Source organism: Xyrauchen texanus, chromosome 3 (assembly GCF_025860055.1).
Source record: "Xyrauchen texanus isolate HMW12.3.18 chromosome 3, RBS_HiC_50CHRs, whole genome shotgun sequence".
Lineage (NCBI taxonomy): Eukaryota > Metazoa > Chordata > Actinopteri > Cypriniformes > Catostomidae > Xyrauchen > Xyrauchen texanus.
The window spans coordinates 30,302,248-30,320,422 of NC_068278.1; the positions used below are offsets into that span (position 1 = coordinate 30,302,248).

At 37.1% G+C, this 18,175-nt stretch overlaps 1 protein-coding gene across 1 annotated transcript; it reads left to right on the plus strand.

Moving 5' to 3' along the window:
- scn4bb (sodium channel, voltage-gated, type IV, beta b) lies at positions 1–17,653 on the plus strand. The gene is made up of 6 exons (XM_052105680.1): positions 1–272; positions 664–1,043; positions 10,282–10,445; positions 11,283–11,505; positions 11,675–11,804; positions 14,263–17,653. Exons 2-6 carry the CDS (start codon positions 956–958, stop codon positions 14,345–14,347), a joined length of 690 nt encoding a protein of 229 aa, XP_051961640.1. The 5' UTR covers positions 1–272; positions 664–955; the 3' UTR covers positions 14,348–17,653.
- Positions 17,654–18,175: the final 522 nt, after the last annotated feature.

Consider the following 18,175-nt stretch of genomic DNA (forward strand, 5'->3'; position numbering starts at 1 on the left):
AGAGAGAGAGAGAGGGAGAGAGTTAAATGGGCTAGCTGCAGTTGTCCTCCAGTGCTTCAATGCCCTACTGTTCTTTTTCCCGGCTGGACTGCATGTGTGCCCCTTACAAGGTGCATCAGTAAGAGTGTATGTACAGTATGTGTGAAAGGGTGCATGTGTGTGTCTGATCAGTATTGAGACCAGAGCAGTACGGATTTTTGTGCAGCCCATTCTGTGTGCTGATGCCCTCTGCTTCTCTGAACAGGACACACAGATTTACCTGCGCAATAGAGGTATGGTACAGACATTCAGACACACATGCTGACTCACACTCAAACAATTAAAGATGCATAAAACTTTTGAGTCAATTGTAAATATTTGCATTGGTAATTTTTGGCATGCATATTAAGATACAGTATATTTACATTAAATTGTGGAGAAATAGTAATCATATGCAAAAGATCAGAAGTACGTTTGTGTGACTGCGATCAGCATCAAGAGATATGTGATCTTAGAATTTGTCTACTTATCGTTGATGCTTTTGGATAGTCTGCACTAATCTTTCTAGTGCGACTGTTGCTATAGTTAATGAGTGATCTGATTTTTAATGGTATTTAAGGAGAAATTTTCATCTTTTAAAGATCTAGGTTTTTATTGAGTCTTCAACACTTCCACTTTTTACAGGGCATCTCAGAGAACAACTGAACAACCATAACACTAAACCAGATGTTGTAGAAACATTGTTCCAGCATGGCATATACTTGCAGAAATCTCAGACTTAGAGAGGCCTAAGATTTCCCTTTAAAAAGAGGAACCTCAAGTTTGATGTTAGGAACCGCTAACACAAACTGATCTAGGGTGCAGTTGTGAAGAAGCAAGATTGAGGCTTCTTGAAGCAAAAGGACTCATAGGAAACTGCCAAAACTAGAAGTGAACCACTGAAGAAGGCTGGTGGACGTGAGAAAAAGTGTGCAGGATGGAGGCACAGAACAGAGGGCGTCCAAGAGGAGGAGGAACCCCCTCAGAAATAACCTTGTCCTGTTTTCTGCTTATACTTATCATTGGTAAGACTATCCACTACTTAATACTGAAAAATAATGATTAGTTAATGGACTTTAACAGACCAAGTAGTGAGTCTCTCCAGAAAGCCTTTCTATGTGCATGTGTGTATTCAAAAGTGTGTGAGTAAATGAAAATTAATTTGTGAATGTGCATGTTAAAGAGAGGTGTATATATAGAACAATGTGTGAAAAAGAATGTGAGTGTGTGTGTCTTGTAGACTTGACAAGTAAATGGGACATTGAAAAGTCTCACTGACAACAGGAATTCCAAATAAAACAATGAGCTTTGCAGCTCTGCTCTCTCTCTCTCTCTCTCTCTCTCTCTCTCTCTCTCTCTCTCTCTCTCACACAAACACACACACACCTACAGTGTATATTTCTGAGAAATATCTGTTTGCTCTTGTGGACACAACTACTCTCAGAAACTGGACAGAGATATAACTGTCATACTGGAATATGTTGCTGGTCATACAGTTTATTGTACACACACAGGCGGAAATCGCGGGGGGGTCGGGAGGGTCAGGACCCCCCATCTGAGGGTTGTCCCCCCCTAAAATATCATTAAAATATGTGTATTGTAAATAATATAATGATATATTCTTAAAATAATTGTTTAAGAAATAAAATGATACAAATGCAAATGGGGCAACAACAAAAAAACCCTTGGTGTCCCCTTCAAAAATTGCTCTTGAGAATTGTTATGTTTATTGTCCCCCCCAACATTTTAATGAAATTTTCGCCCCTGTACACACACTGAGCACTTTATTAGGTACATCTGCATACACCTATTAATTATATCTAATCAGCCAATCTTGTGGCAGCAGTGCAATACATAAAAATCAAGCAGATACGGGTCAGGAGCTTCAGTTAAAGTTCACATCAACCATCAGAATGGCGAACAAATGTGATCTCTGTGATTTCAACCGTGGCATGATGCTGTAGAGTTTACTCAGAATGGTGCCAAAACATAAAACATCCAGTGAGCAGCAGTTCTGCGGACAGAAACGCCTTGTTGATGAAAAAGGTCCATGGAGAATGCCCAGACTGGTTCAAGCTGGCAGAAAGGTTACGGTAACTCAGATAAACACTCTGTACAATTGTAGTGAACAGAATAACATCTCAGAATGCACAACACGTCAAACCTTGAGGCGGATGGGTTACAAATGCAGAAGACCACGGCAAGTGCTGAGTGTATATTTTAAGTGTCTACTCAAAATGTTATTTATTATTTATTCATTATTTACTTTTGATAATATCCATCCATCTTCAACCGCTTATCCGAAGTCGGGTTGCGGGGGCAGCTGCTCCAGCAGGGGGCCCCAAACTTCCCTGTCCTGAGCCACATTAACCAGCTTGGGGGACCCCGAGGCGTTCCCAGGCCAGTGTGGAGATGTAATCTCTCCACCTAATCCTGGGTCTTCCCCGAGGCCTCCTACCAGCTGGACGTGCCTGAAACACCTCCCTAGGGAGGCGGCCAGGGGGCATTCTTACCAGATGCCCAAACCACCTCAGCTGATTCCTTTCGACGCAAAGGAGCAGCGGCTCTACTCCGAGCTCCACACGGATGACTGAGCTACTCACCATATCTCTAAGGGAGAAGCCCGCCACCCTTCTGAGGAAGCCCATTTCGGCCGCTTGTACTCGCGACCTAGTTCTTTCGGTCATGACCATAGGTGAGGGTAGGAACAAAAATTGACCGGTAGATTGAGAGCTTTGCCTTCCGGCTCAGCTCTCTTTTCGTGACAACGGTGCGATAGAGCGAGTGCAATACCACCCCCGCTGCCCCGATTCTCCGGCAACCTCCCGCTCCATTGTGCCCTCACTCGTGAACAAGACCCTGAGGTACTTCAACTCCTTCACTTGGGGCAATACCTCCTTCCCTACCTGGAGTACGCACTCCATCGGTTTCCTGCTGAGAACCATGGCCTCAGATTTAGAGGTGCAAGAGGACTTTTGATAATATTATTATTATTATTACTTGCTGGCCTTCCTGTTCATTCTGCTCCTTTCCATACAATGACAGCATACTGCAAACTGTCAAGCTCCAAAAACGACAAAAAGCACCATGAAATTGGCCTCATGACTTCTGTTTTAAGTCCTCTGAGGACATCAATAACACCAAACCTCATTGGTTCTTGTGTCTCATTACATAGTATGACATAGCAAGTTTGAATATAGAAGTATGAACGAGATTTGACAGCCATGGTGGAAAGCAAGATCAATAACAAATTTGGATTTGTTCCTCACATAAAACTTTTATATGGCTTCAGAAATATTGGAATATGGCACATAATTTTTATGGATTACTTTTATGACTTTTTGTCATTTTAGGAGCTTAAAATCATCTATCACCATTCACTTTCACTGTAAGGAAAAGAGCAGTTTAAACATTATCCTACTTTGGAAAAATCTCCTTTTGGGTTCACAGAAGAAATAAATTAAGTTTAAGTTAAGTTTGTGAAACCACATTAAAGTAAACATCTATTTAATAACTAATTCCTTTTAACTATTTCTTTGTGTTTGACTTTGGTTAGGCCTGGGCATACAAACCATATGCAGTATTATATGTATGAGCTATATCTGAAGATTTTGGGAATATTGCCTCTTTGATTGTTCAGTATTTTCTGAATGCATTGCATAAATATGATTGCTTTAATGCAATAAGATTACACAATTGTTCAAAAAAGGCAAACCAAAACTTTCACAAAACTTTCTTTGATATCACCGGTTAGATTCATTTGAAAGCAAATGGAGACTTTTGCTCAAGTCTCCAGCTTCTCAGATGTCTCCTCGATAGAGTTTCAAAAGAGTATAACACACTGTTCTCATATTTGCCATGATACCACTGTCAGCAATTGAAAGTCTAAACTGTTCATTTGAACTCAAACATCTCTTAAGATATATTATAACTTTAATTTTATAATTCTATGCATTTTCTGTACATCAAATTTGCCTGATTTGACAAATATGTTGGTCTATTAAGTTTATATTTTTCCTAGGCAATTTTGAGAGAAAAATGTTGGTCAAGATGGCAACATTAATACTAACTGAAACAACAGACTAAAAATCTTAAGACTTTCTGCTTATTGACTTGAGCAATAACCTTTTCCTCTGGGGTAAAGCAGCAAGGTACATTTCTGTTTTGAAAGCGCAATGACAGAGAACATGACGACAAGTATGTTGCTTAAATCAAGCTTGAGTACACAATATTTGCACGATCACTAATGTCCTGGTTTAAAATATCTCTCACCAAAGGGTACAAGCAAATTGTAGGACTTCTTCACAGGGATGGTAATCTTAATACCGTGTGCCGATGAGATACACAGCTGTGTAAACTCAGCACTTTCAAACCAGCTCGTGTTCACTTTCAGAACGGGTGCCAAACAAGCTAGTGGACACCAGACCTCAGCCAGGTGTATGTGTATAAAATGGTACATACGGTAGTTATAAATTTAAAGTTATAGACTGTACCTTTTTAATTCATATATGTCTGTTTTCATAAATGGGGGAGACTAGGGGAATGCTAGTTTCCTCACTGGAGATTTTTCACAATGGCTATATCTCAGTAACTATAAGGTTTTGAGACAAAATTCTAATTCATTTTTAAGCTGGTTACAAACACCAAGTTCAAAACGTCTAATACTCATGTTATTTAAGAATATATATTTTCCCCATACATAAACAAGTGAACACAATAAAATCACACTGACATTGGTTTTGGTATGGGTTATCTAATAAAAGCAGGCTGAAATGAAAGCTATGATCAGGACAAGACAAGGGTGCTTTTTATTGGGGTACCCTCTTAGAACAAAAAGTACTAAACTATACTTTTTAAGATAGAAGAACAATTACTGGGGTGATTTCCCACAAGAGTTCCTTTTTGCAGAGAAAAGATCTGCAGTAGATTCTCAGCAATAGCTCTACTCTTAATGTTTCACAATGGTATTGATTAAGGAAACCTGGTAGCAACATCCATTATGGTCAGCAAATATTATGAACTTTTGTTAGTCTTAGGTAGAGGGCTGACACAATCTATGAGCACTTGGGTGAACGGCTCTTCCATAACCTGCAAAGTCTGTAATGGGGCCTTGAAAATCAGCTGATTAGGTTTCCCCTCCACCTAACAGGCATGACATGAGCTGCAAAATGGCACTACATCCTTATGGATTTTAGACCAGTAGAAATCTCTCATGACCTTCTCTTGTATCTTTCATATGCCTAAATGTCCAGCCATAGACGTTTCATGGGATAACTGGAGTACATCCAATCTAAAACTCTGAGGTAGCACAAAATGAGTTACCACTGTCCAGTTTTCAGAGGCCGTGACTCTGAAAACTGAAGGGCCATGACTGTGATTGCCCACTGCTGTCCTAGACCTTTCAAAAACAGGCTTCCTGCCCTCCCTGGCTGATAATTTTCCTTTACAGGGTACTACTTTATGCCTTAATTCATGTGAATCAGCCAACATGGCTGCCTTCCTCACCTTCCTGGTCATTGAGGTGTACTTCCAAATGTCTTGACACACTTGCCTTAAACTGCTCCATTAACATGAGTTGCCATAACTCTTTAAAAGTGTAGACCTCACATGCTGCTAGTCACCTATCAAATGAAACCTCCTTCTGTCTGGCCAGAGCCATATCTGAATCCCCAGGCTTCCAACAAAGATTTCTGCCGATAAGCCTCAGGTACCATTTCATAAGCAGACAGAACCACTTTATGCACTGTTTCGTACTCCCTTGACTGAATGCCATCCAAATCCTGAGCTCTGCCTACTAACACACTTTGCACCAACCAAGGCCATTTCTCAGATGGCCATTCTAACTCTGACTATTTTCTCAAACGAGTAAAAAAAAAAAAAACAGCACAACATCATCCTCACTGAATTTGGGCATTAAGGTCAAACAGCTAATGAAATCAAAGTGTGCCTCATGTTTATGCTGGTATTAACTATTTGTAGCTTTGACCTTTTCCTGTTCCAAAGTGGTACGGCCATCTCAAGCTGCACTGCCAATCGATCCTGTTCTGATTGGGCTTTTTGAGCATCATTTTCTTTCTGCTGCTCTAACTCCCTTTCATTACCTCTGCATTCCCTAATAGGATCATATATCACAATCTCCATCTTTTTGGCTGAAGACTCTCTCAACTTCCAAATGCTGTGCAACAAACAATAAATAATCTCACTTCAATATCCTCAAATCACTATGACCAAAATCGCTTTTACAAAACTTCTCTACATCAAAGGTAGCCATCGCTGCTCCCTATTAGTTAAAGCGCCAACAAAACCAAAGATACTCGTAAGGGACTATCAATCTGAAGCCTCAAACCCTTTCTGTGGATAATGAACAATGACTATTTAACTAGTGAACTGCCTTAACAACCGTCAAAAGTGCTCAAAGAACTCCAAAACTCAGCATGCCTACCCACACAGATTCTCAACAGTCATCAAAACAAAGATTCTTTTAAACTAATACAGGTATCTAAAGTATACAACACAATAAACAGTTTCTCAATACACAAACTCAATTTATTTTTTTATTCTGTTCATATAGATTTACACAAATGCTCAATGCTAATATGCTAGCACAACAAGGACACCCCCATACCTATGCTGTCACACAAACTTCAGATTCTACCCCCCAAAGCACACACACATTACATGGTTTTTAAACACTACTGCAAATATAACAAGCAAAGCTCCTATAATATAAACAAATTAGACAAATCCTGGATGAGTAAACATAACTTTTTACTTAATGCTAGTGGTTATCAATTACCTACCTACCAGTATCCCTAAACAAATGTCCGTTTGAGAGGGTGAAGTGAAGTAGGAAGATGAAGAATGCAAAAACAATAGACTGGCATGGGAAGCGGTACCTCATAACTGATAACACCGTCAACTTGAAACACCGCCAGCTCAATCAGTAGTCCTGCTCGTCATGTACGATAAGCCCATACAGACTTTTCTATGTTCAATGTTTTAAAAGTTTGTTGAAAATCCAGTAATCAACTGAAACTCAGGTAAATCCATGGCGTGAAGCGTTCAATCAAATATCAAGTCCGTTATTGAGGGATCCAGAGAGAACTGTCACAGCACACACTCTAGGAAAAAACTACAATGCACATGAAACAGTATTACTGAGGAACAACATGTGAATCACCTCAAGGTGTTATATGAACCTTACTAATCCCCAAGATTACATATTTAAACCCCATAATCAGCTGTGTTCTGGATAGCAGAAAACAGCTAGAGAAAATGCAGAAGATAAACAGTCCTCATCATGTTAGGCTGGCCTATTCAACTGGTGGCCCTTGGACCAAATACGGCCGTTTGAAATTTTCAGTGGCCTACTTGAGTTTGTCAGTTGTCTTAGGGGCTGTTCACACCGAATGCATTTGTCTGATTACGCTGTTTTTCAATTGTTTTCCAATGGAAACTAATACAGAAATAATCATTAGCCATAATTTAGATGAAATGCGAAGGTTAAATAATTTAAATTATGTTTAAATTATGGAAGGTCTTGTACTGTTAAGTTATATTAATTTATTTGGTCAAGAAAACATTCAATTTGAAAATCAAAATTTGTAATCATTGCATCTATAAAAAAAACGTTACCGTTATTGTTCAATAAATTTTTTATCATCAATCTGATTTACTAAATTTTAAAGCACTTTTTAGTTTATTATTTTTTTATATATATATAAAGTTATCTTTTTAAATTTGTGCTCTTGATGTTTTATTTACATAGTGAACAAATATTATAGTTACAATATCACAATATCTGAGAGCAGCTTTTCGTCAACAACATTTTTATTGCATGCCCCAGAGATTTTTTCCATCTTGCCCAGTTGCCTATGAAATTGAATAGCCCTGCTGTAATGAAACTGATTTGTATGATATACTGTGGTTAATGTTTAGTGGATGTTTGTGTGTTATTCTGTCAGTTGAAAGACTAGGGAAGTGGGTTTTCATTTTAAGGGAGATTTCATCATATTTATTAAAACTATACAGTAGGCTCTGGAATTTTTATGTATTAATTTTTTGAACGTGCCTGAATGCTGAGATGTCATTGACCATGCAGACTTATAAAGATTACCATATTTATCTTCGTAGGCAGGCAGCATGTCATGCAATATAAAGAAGCGCAGCAAAAATAATCATGGTGTGGCTTAGTGGATAATGATCAGTGCCAGTAACTGGAAGGTTGCCCTCAAGGCAGGGCCGGCCCAAGCCTTTAAAGGGCCCTAAGCAGAATTTGATTTGGGGGCCCCTCGGTGCCGCCAATATGATTGAATATTGTCAGTGCTTGATTATTCGCACACTATAAATCTAACACGCCCCTTATCAATTTTATTAGTTGTAGCTGTGTTGCTTACAACATACCAATGTCTGCCTGGCATGATTTTACCCTTCTACGGTTTTAAATGTAACAGTAGCACAATCCTGTTGATCCTCTGTTACCAGTTTTGTGTACTTCCTAGAGAACAATTTGCAGCAGAATCTGTAGACAGTATCATTTCTTTTTGAATAAGCGAGCAGCTCCTCTTACATTATTTCCCCATTAATTAACTTTCTGTAGGTGTAGTGGAAACTTCGGCCATCAGGTTTTTCAGGGAATGTGAAGTTTTCCTTTATAGGCAGTGGCCCTCTGCTTACCAGATCAGTCCTTTCTGAGTCAGACAGGATAGATGACAACATCAGTGGATGTACATGATGGGAACTGCTCCTCGCCTGCAGAGGATGGACCTGATGAAAGATGAAAATAATAATAAAAGCTAGCCATGTTAGATGTAATGCAACTGTCTGTCAAAAACAAAGGCATGGTTTATCCATATAAATATAATGATCTGGGATTGTTGAAAAATCATCATCAGCTGTAGCACTGGAACTTGGGGCAGGTGGCGTTGGTTGTGCCCCACGTCCAAAATATTTCAACAGTGCTCCTAGGGAAGTTTCATAAGAGTACATATTTTACATTTATGCATTTGGCAGGCGCTTTTATCCAAAGCGACTTACAGTGCAATTATTACAGGGACAATCCCCCTGGAGCAACCTGGAGTTAAGTGCCTTGCTCAAGGGCACAATGGTGGTGGCTGTGGGGTTCGAACCTGCGACCTTCTTATTAACAGCCCTGTGCTTTAGCCACTATGCCACCACCACTCATTTGACAGAATATTTGACAAAATATGTTATTTTCTCAACACAAATTATTATACACAGCAGCAAGGCATCTGTACTCCTAAAACAACAACTCTAAATCTATAACTAGCTAACTGAGGCATAATGATATTGGAATATAATAGCAAAGACCCTAAAATGGTAGACTAATGTAAATAATGTTAAGTTGTTATCAGTACAAAGTTTATGGAACAGAAGCTTATTTTTATTACAAAAATATATACCCAGGAAAGTTATTTTTAACCAGAAGACAAAAAATGTAATCTAAACTTGATAAGTAATATGTTGTACTAATAATATATTAAGATGTCAAGGCTATTTACTGATGTTTAATCAAACTTTCCTAAAAAAGCAGATATGCTACAAAGGCTATGCTAACTAACTAGCCAGCTAATGTTAGCTCATAACTTAGCCTAGCTACTTAACATACCTTTATCGTGCTGTTTTTTCTCTTCCTCTGTTTTCTTCTTTTTCCTTTTCTTTGCACAAGAGGATATGTCCTTTTTTGTGACATTGCTGTTTTGCTGTCTGAATGTGCTTGCATCCTGCAGCCCGTTAACATAATACTGCATTTAATATTGCGTTTTTGTATAATTACCATTGTCCACTGACAGTATAATCACAAAAACAAAAAGTGCTCTTGGGGGCCCCCTGGTGGCCACCAAGAGCAGCCGCTTAGTTCGCTTATGCCTTGGGCCGGCTCTGCCTCAAGGGATGATCCATAGGCTATCACCAGTGTACTTTTGAGCAAGTTGTGGATTGTCCCAGTAAAATGTGTACTGTAAGTAGGATAATAGCATCTTAACTACTCTGCAGATGACAGACGTTCACTGTATGTGTACGAATTGGAACATCAGCTCAATACAATGAGAGTGAGAGAGAGAGTTGGATGAATGGGAATGGGTGTCTGTTCCATGTGTATGTATCTTTGCCATTATTATATCTGACTTTGAAATACACGGGTAAATCTCTCTCTCTCTCTCTCTCTCTCTCTCTCTCTCTCTCTCTCTCTCTCTCTCTCTCTCTCTCTCTCTCTCTCTCTCTCTCTCTCTCTTCCTGTCTCAGGTGTGTGTTGTGTGCATGCTCTGGAGATGTCAACTGGAAAGATTCCATTTTTGGAAGCGGTGAACGGCAGCACGGTTCTCATTCCCTGCACCTATGCCAGCTGTATTGGAATCAAGAACCTCTACTTCAAATGGGAGTTCAATGATAATGGCACCATGCAGAAGGTAACAGACATTTTCCTCAATGGACTACTTATTAATTTACAGAATAAAATGAGAAATAAAGCTACAATTGAAAACACATTGCTTAGAATAGAATAGAATAGAATAGAATAGAATAGAATATTGCCACATGACCACATCCGGCCACATTGCTAACAGGCCTCTAGTACAACATCTGTCACTAACATTTAAAATAAAACATAATTTTGTTTCTGTGGTTGTTGTCATAGCGATATCAGTCTAAAATGTAATATAAATAGAATGCTTGCTTCTTCTTTAGCTGGATTTGTTTGCCTTGGCTTCAAGATAGCTTCACTAAGGTGAAAAGGAGCTGTTCTTGTAAATCATTATATTGACTGCATGTAGTTCTTAACACTATACTCTGTGCAGGACATAGCAATCACTTTTTTTATGTATTAATGATTGGAACACAGATACAACATCACTATTGTTTTTCTATTGAGAGATATCACATATCTTCAAAGCATCTTTGCATATCCAAATTGTACAGTCATGGTGTTTTATATCAAAAACTTTTTGTTGAACTTGACTGAAATATCATTTGCATTTGAATAAGAATGAATGACCTCAGTGTGCAAGGAGTAAAAACAACTTGGAATTAGAGTATATGTGATAACAGATAAAGATATTGTAAAAAAAAAAAAAAAAAAAAAAAGTAAGTAAAATAGGCAGAATATTTAGGAAACATATTTGGCACTGCAGTAAGACTGACAGTGTCAAAGACTGTCAAAAAAAAAATGGACATATTCAATCAATATACGTAGGTTGAACTAAATGTGACCGCATACAATTTCAGTTATAAGCTTGTTTTCCAAACAGGTGGCTGACTCTGTGATTCCAATGGATAATGTGGAGCCATCTAAAGTGAACATTTATCGTGAGAGGGTGGAGTATGTTGGCTCCAGCAAACTAAATAATATCTCCTTTCTACTTTGGAATGTAACATTCGAGGATGCAGGCGTCTACACGTGCTTTGGCAAAAACCCCAAAGAGAAGGACAAAAATCACAGTGCCATTTTCACTCTATACGTCGTAGAGGAATGTAAGTGTCATGGACACATGTTACAGAAAAGAAAAGGAGTTGCAGACAGACAATACACATGAATACCTATTTCAAGGTCTACAATTAAGTAACTCATCTTATTTCTCTCCATTTCCTTTCCTGTTTCTCTTTTTTCATATTTGTGGTTGCACCTTTCTCTCTGTCTCAGTAAGGGTGGTTGATAACACACTCACCATCATCATTGCCTCCTGTGTCGGCGGTTTCATCGGTTTTTTAATGGCCTTCATGCTGATAAAGAACTTCACTCTGTTTGTTCTCGCAAAGCTTGAGGAAAAAAAGTAAGTTAATGGAAATGTCCATTACATGCATAAATTATCATTATATTAAAGGGGTAGTTCACCCAAAAATGGGAATTCTCTCATCATTTACTCACCCTCATTCCATCCCAGATGTGTATGAATTTCTTTCCTCTGCTGAACACAAACACAGATTTTAGAAGTATGTCTCAGCTCTGTAGGTCCATACAATGCAAGTGAATGGTGATCAGGCCTTTGAAGCTCCCAAAAGCACATAAAGGCAGCATAAACATAATTAATATCATCTGAAGGGATCCAGATGTTTTGGGGTAAGAGCAGACCAAAACTTAAATACTTTCACTGTACATCTTGCCATTGCAGTCTCTTGGCATGATCATCATTTCAAATTCGATTACACTTCTTATAGTGCCATCTAACGCATATGCGTCAAGCACTAGGATGTGTAATCTAGCTTGAAATCATGATCGTGCCTAGAGACTGTAATGCAAGATGAAAATTGAAAAAGGAGTTATATTTTGGTCTGTTCTCTCCCAAAAACCAACTAGATTGCTTCAGAAGACATTGATTAAACCACTGGAGTCGTATGGATTACTTTTATGCACACTTTATCTCCTTTTTGAAAAACTTAGAAAGGACTGATCACCATTCACTTGCATTGTGAGGATCAACAGAGCTAAGATATTCTTCTAAAACTCTTTGTTTGTGTTCAGCAGAGAAAATAAATTCATACACATCTGGGATGTAATGAGGGTGAGTAAATGATGAGAGAATTGTTTTTTAACAAATCATTTGAATCAATGAGTCGATGACTGTCTCATGACATAAAAGATGCTCACTTGCCTCCTACTTGCGTAGTTGTAATTGGCAGAAATAGTGTGGAAAAAAGAAATGAGTGGAAAACAAAATCTCTTGGTGAACGGATTTTAACTGAGACTAATAAAATTCCCAGCCATTATATACACTGGTGGCCAAAAGTTTGGGATATTGTACAGATTTTGTTCTTATGGAAAGAAATTGGTACTTTTATTCACCAAAGTGGCATTCAACTGATCACTGTGTACGTTCAGAACATTAATAATGTGAAAAATTACTATTACAATTTTATTTTATTTTTCATAACTTCTTAAACTACTTCAAAGAGTTCTCATAAAAATAAAAATAAATCCTGCAATGACAGCTTTGCAAATTATTGGCATTCTAGCTGTCAGTTTGTCCAGATACTCAGGTGACATTTCACCCCACACTTCCTGTAGCACTTCCATAGATGTGGCTGTCTTGTTGAGCTCTTCTCACACACCTCACAGTCTAGCTGATCCCACAAAAGCTCAATGGGGTTATAATACACTCTTTTCCAATTATCTGTTGTCCAATGTCTGGGTTTTTTATTTTTTTTTTTTGCCCACTTTAACCTTTTCTTTTTGTTTTCTGTTTCAAAAGTGGCTTTTTCTTTGCAGTTCTTCCCATAAGACCTGCACCCATGAGTCTTCTCTTTACTGTTGAACATGAAACTGGTGTTGAGCAGATAGAATTCAATGAAGTTGTCAGCTGAGGACATGTGAGGTGTCTATTTCTCAAACTAGAGACTCTGATGTTCTTATCCTCTTGTTTAGTTGTACATCTGTCCTTCCACATCTCTTTTTGTCCTTGTTAGAGCCAGTTGTCCTTTGTCTTTGTAGACTGTAGTGTACTGTACACCTTTGTAGGAAATCTTCAGTTTTTTTTTTTTGGCAGTTTCAAGCATTGTATAGCGTTCAGTCTTCATAACAATGATTGACTGATGAGTTTATAGAGAAAGCTGTTTCTTTTTTGCAATTTTTGACATAATATTGACCTTAAGACATGCCAGTCTTTTGCATACTGTGGCAACTCAAACACAAAAACAATGTTAAGCTTCATTGAACGAACCAAATAGCTTTCAACTGTGTTTGATATAATGGCAAGTGATTTTCTAGTATCAAATTAGCAATTTAGCAAGATTACTCAAGGATACAGTGTTGGAATGATGGCTGCTTGAAATGGGGCCTGTCTAGATTTGATCAAAAATGACTTTAAATAGTGATGGTGCTGTTTTTTTACATCAGTAATGTACTGACTATACTTTGTGATCAGTTGAATGCCACTTTGGTGAATTAAAGAACAAATTTCCTTCCGAAACAGCAAAATCTGTACATTATTCCAAACTTTTGGCCACCAGTGTAAATTACATGCTCTAAATTTAGGCTAATACATATAAATGTAAATATATTTACTGTTCTTTATAAATGTAAATATATTAACTGTTCTTTAAAAATTAAGAGTATGCCCACCTCTTCAGACACCACTGGTCTGACACTATTTGTTTGTTACTTGGTTTTGTTATTTATTGCAATCAAAATCATATATTTTTAATTGGCCAAAAAGTATCCAAATACTTTTTGGGGCTGCTGTAGGCCTATCTACATACTCCCTCTCATTCTACTCCTTTCTTTGTCTTTTTCAGTAAGGAGTGCCTTGTCACCTCCTCAGGGATTGATAACACAGAGAATGGTCTGTCGGGTTCCAAAACTACACCAAAGAAAGCATGAGAGTGCACACAAACACATTCACATGGAAACATGGATCAGCCATCATGTTGTGCCCTCTCGGTTTATTCACATCTGCGTTTGCAAATGCGATATGTAATCATTTATTTAGGTTTTGTGATAAAGAGTAACTATAGCATTAAACTAAATGTAAAAATGTGTATATCTAACATTTCTGTGGATGGTACTCAGTTCACATGATTTATTTTAACTTGATTCATTTAATTTTGTTGACTCAAAAACACAGATATGAATGAAAAGAGGGGGCCTCATGCATCTCTTTATTTTATTTTATGTATGCATTTAAATACGCACCACCCACATGCAGCCTCATGCAGTATAGTTTACCAGCCTACACCAAACCTGTGGACTGTATTTCTTCTGATAAAAAAACAACAACAACAAAAAAACAATCAAGCTATTTTATTTATTTTCTTCCAATAATGCTACAGACAGTGATAAACAAGCTGTTCCATTCATTTAGTTCACTGAACTGGACTGTAAACTTGTGGATAATCCCGGCCTGAAATAGTTCAGAAATTAGAGCAGGTGAGGCAACACTTCATTAAGATCAGAGCTGATACTAGAATCCTTTTTGGGATTAAGATTTGCAGCTTGATTTAATTAAGTCTTATGATTTGCACAAGTTTAGATTCACTGCCAATTGATTTTTATAGTGATTTCTTGTGTTAATACAAATGCAGTCCTCTTTGTCAAATGGCCATAAACTTTTATTTGTGTAAAGAACTTAAAACAAGGTCTCTTGAAGAAAGATTTGCACAGCAGTTGTAAGGTCATTTGTTGAGAGGGCATTATGTTTAACTTGTGACAGAGACAGACTCATAGCTGGCTAAAGAAACTGGATGTATTAATGCAGTAGTTCTGGACAAAGCAAAATAGTTGTTTTTGTATTGGGAGAATTAGGCCTTAATGTAAAAGTTTTGAGTCCAGTTCAACAGAAACCTCATTACTATATTTGCTTCAAAATTAAACACATGTGCCTGTAAACGCTTCTGTCGCCACCTATTGGTGAGAAGGACTGAACAATGCAAAACAAGTAGCAAAAAACTGAGAAAAAGTAATCGCTGCAAAATAGTAAAAGCCACCAAACCCTTAGTAAATACAAGCTAATGAATGATACTTGACAATCCTTAGAAATCAGTGTCCCCTTAGTCAATATCCTGCATGAAGCACTGAAAATGCTGCTTAAAAAAATTTCCAATGCACTATAGCATGTTTAATGGCCAGAATTCTTAGGGATAAAAGGCTGACTATAACCGTAGAGGCATTATATATAAACGCTTTTTATTGGAATTTTAAAACAAAAGTCACATACTGAACATAATTAGCATCGGCTTTGAAACAGAAAATTGCTCGGTTAATTTCCATGCTAAACAAAATATGAATACCAAAAATACAAATAAAAATATAAAAACTTAAGATGCAAACTTTGACCTGTTAACCATACAATTCACTCTGTGTTATGATGAAAATTAAATATTTAAAGGCAATAAGATCATAATCATACAACCATGGTATACAATGAATTAAAGTATAACAATATATATCTCATGTAAATACAGATCTTATAGCAAAATGTCTCACAGGTTTTCTAAAAAGTTTAACTAATAAGCATTTCAAACATTCACTCATTCATTTATGCAATTCAGTGGAGACTGGAGAAGGGACTGACATCAACCAAGTCAGGTGAGGTCTGTTTCTTTAAAGGAGATTAATAAAATAAATAAGTAAATTGCCCAAATAATATTTTATTGACAGTATTACATGAGACATGAGAACAGAGTACACTTCTAAATGTCTGATAGCAGATTATCCCATTATATTAGAAAATGTCTTTAATTTTAAATATAATATTTGATGACAAAATAAAATATTTTAAGGAAGTTGTAGATACAGTTTACAAATTAGGGATATACAAACAAATCTACCGCACAAATCTACTGATCTACCACATTTTAAAGGGCCTTCCCTGAGGTATGCCTGATCTTACCAAATGCCAGCAAAGATTTGCAGGCATCTGGATTTTGCTTGTAGAGCTCAATGCAAATTCTCAAGTTTTTGGTTATAATATGAATTGCTATAGATTCGTTTAGTATATGGTGCACAAAAATCAGTCTACGAGAAGTTTGGTAAATCTGCATTTGGACCTGAAATACAATACAATGGATACAGTATCCAGCAGCTCTTTTCTCATACCCCTCGATTATTATCTCATATGCAATACTCTTAATAATGGAGAGACAATTGTGATTGTTACATACAGAATGTTTAGTTTATTCCATTTTGAAACTGTATATTTTATTTTTTGTTGAGGTGCTGTAGTTGAGGTGATTGCAATTATGTTTGCTAGATGATAGGTAGAATGTAACCATAATAAGTGGGAACTCAAGAATTTAATCATGGCTAAATTTTAGATTTGTGAATCTAAATAATCTGCAGAAGTTAAATTTGAATCATTTGAGTATATAGCTTTGATGTAAAATTTCATCCTCAGTTGTTGTATTTTTTTATATTGTGATAGCAATACAAGCAATACACATTTAGAGGGCTCTTTAGCTTCATTTAACTGGAGAACTACAGTATTGAGAAGTTACATCCATAAATTTCAAAGCAATCAATATCCTACCTCTTATCAAACACTTTCAATCATGATGAACTTCCATTTCATATTTTTAAGATTTTAGAACAGTAGAGATTTTCTCAGGTCATTTAGTGAAAGGGTTGGGTGTTCGGTTAATTTCTCAATGATCAGCATTATAATGAGCATTAGAAAATTAGGGCTTTTTAATTATTATCCCTTTTACTGTTTGAATATCTCTTATACTGATGCACTATTTAAATCAACAACATATCAGTTTTGGTTGGGTTAGCTTCTATTTGTCAGGCTTGGCCATATTCGTGGAATAATTGTGATTGTCACAGCACTTTAGACAACAAAATGCTCAAGAAAATAGTTTAGAATTATGCAGAATGTAAAGAATATTTGCCAGAATAAACAGGATTCCCATCTTGAGTAATACATGTCTTATAACTCAAACAGGATGTAAATTAAAGAAGAAAGGTCACCTAGAGTGCAGATCTGCCAACATTTCTCCAACCAAATCACAAGCTAATATCATATTAAGAGAGATCGCAGGCATGCACTTTGTGATTTATGTGAATATTTGTCGGTTACTGTATCCCTCGTGTTGGTATTGGACTTCCAGCAAATTTTAATCTAGTTTCTGTCTGTTATGTCAGTCACAAACATGTGTTTTAAGTAACCAACAGATCTAAAATTAAATCCCTTGAAAGTCTGAAAGTCTGTTCTTTCTTTCTTTCTTCTCTCTCTCTCTCTCTCTCTCTCTCTCTCTCTCTCTCTCTCTCTCTCTCACATACACACAAACACCTTTAGTAAATTGTTCTTCCCTGCAAGCTGTAAAATGTTACAGTATCTGAGTTTGCGCACTATAATGGCAACCAAATCTCATGACAATTTTACATATATAGGAGTTGGCCATTTCATCACGTGCAAATGCTCAGCTGTCTTATGTGGAAGTGTGAGTTCAACGCATGAGGCATTAAGGACATGCTTATATTATGCCCTTACCCAAACCGAACCTAACAGTAGTGTGTAAATGTGACAGGAAGTTGTTCGACAGAAACAAGTAATTGTCATGTATTAGATGAAAACTATGTCTAGACACATTATTGGCTATAGTGAAAGTTTTACGAATTCATATGAATGCAGTTGTACAATATCATACAAATGAGCCAAATTTAGAAAAGTATCAAGTATCCTTAGGATTTCGCTGTGAGATTGTGTAGATA

Excerpts from the sequence above, each read along its gene's own strand:
- scn4bb (XM_052105680.1), top strand. The coding sequence starts at position 956 with ATGGAGGCACAGAACAGAGGGCGTCCAAGAGGAGGAGGAACCCCCTCA. Across the intron at positions 10,446-11,282 it reads ATAATGGCACCATGCAGAAG|GTGGCTGACTCTGTGATTCC; the intron begins GTAACAGACATT and ends TTTTCCAAACAG. Across the intron at positions 11,506-11,674 it reads TCTATACGTCGTAGAGGAAT|TAAGGGTGGTTGATAACACA; the intron begins GTAAGTGTCATG and ends TCTCTGTCTCAG.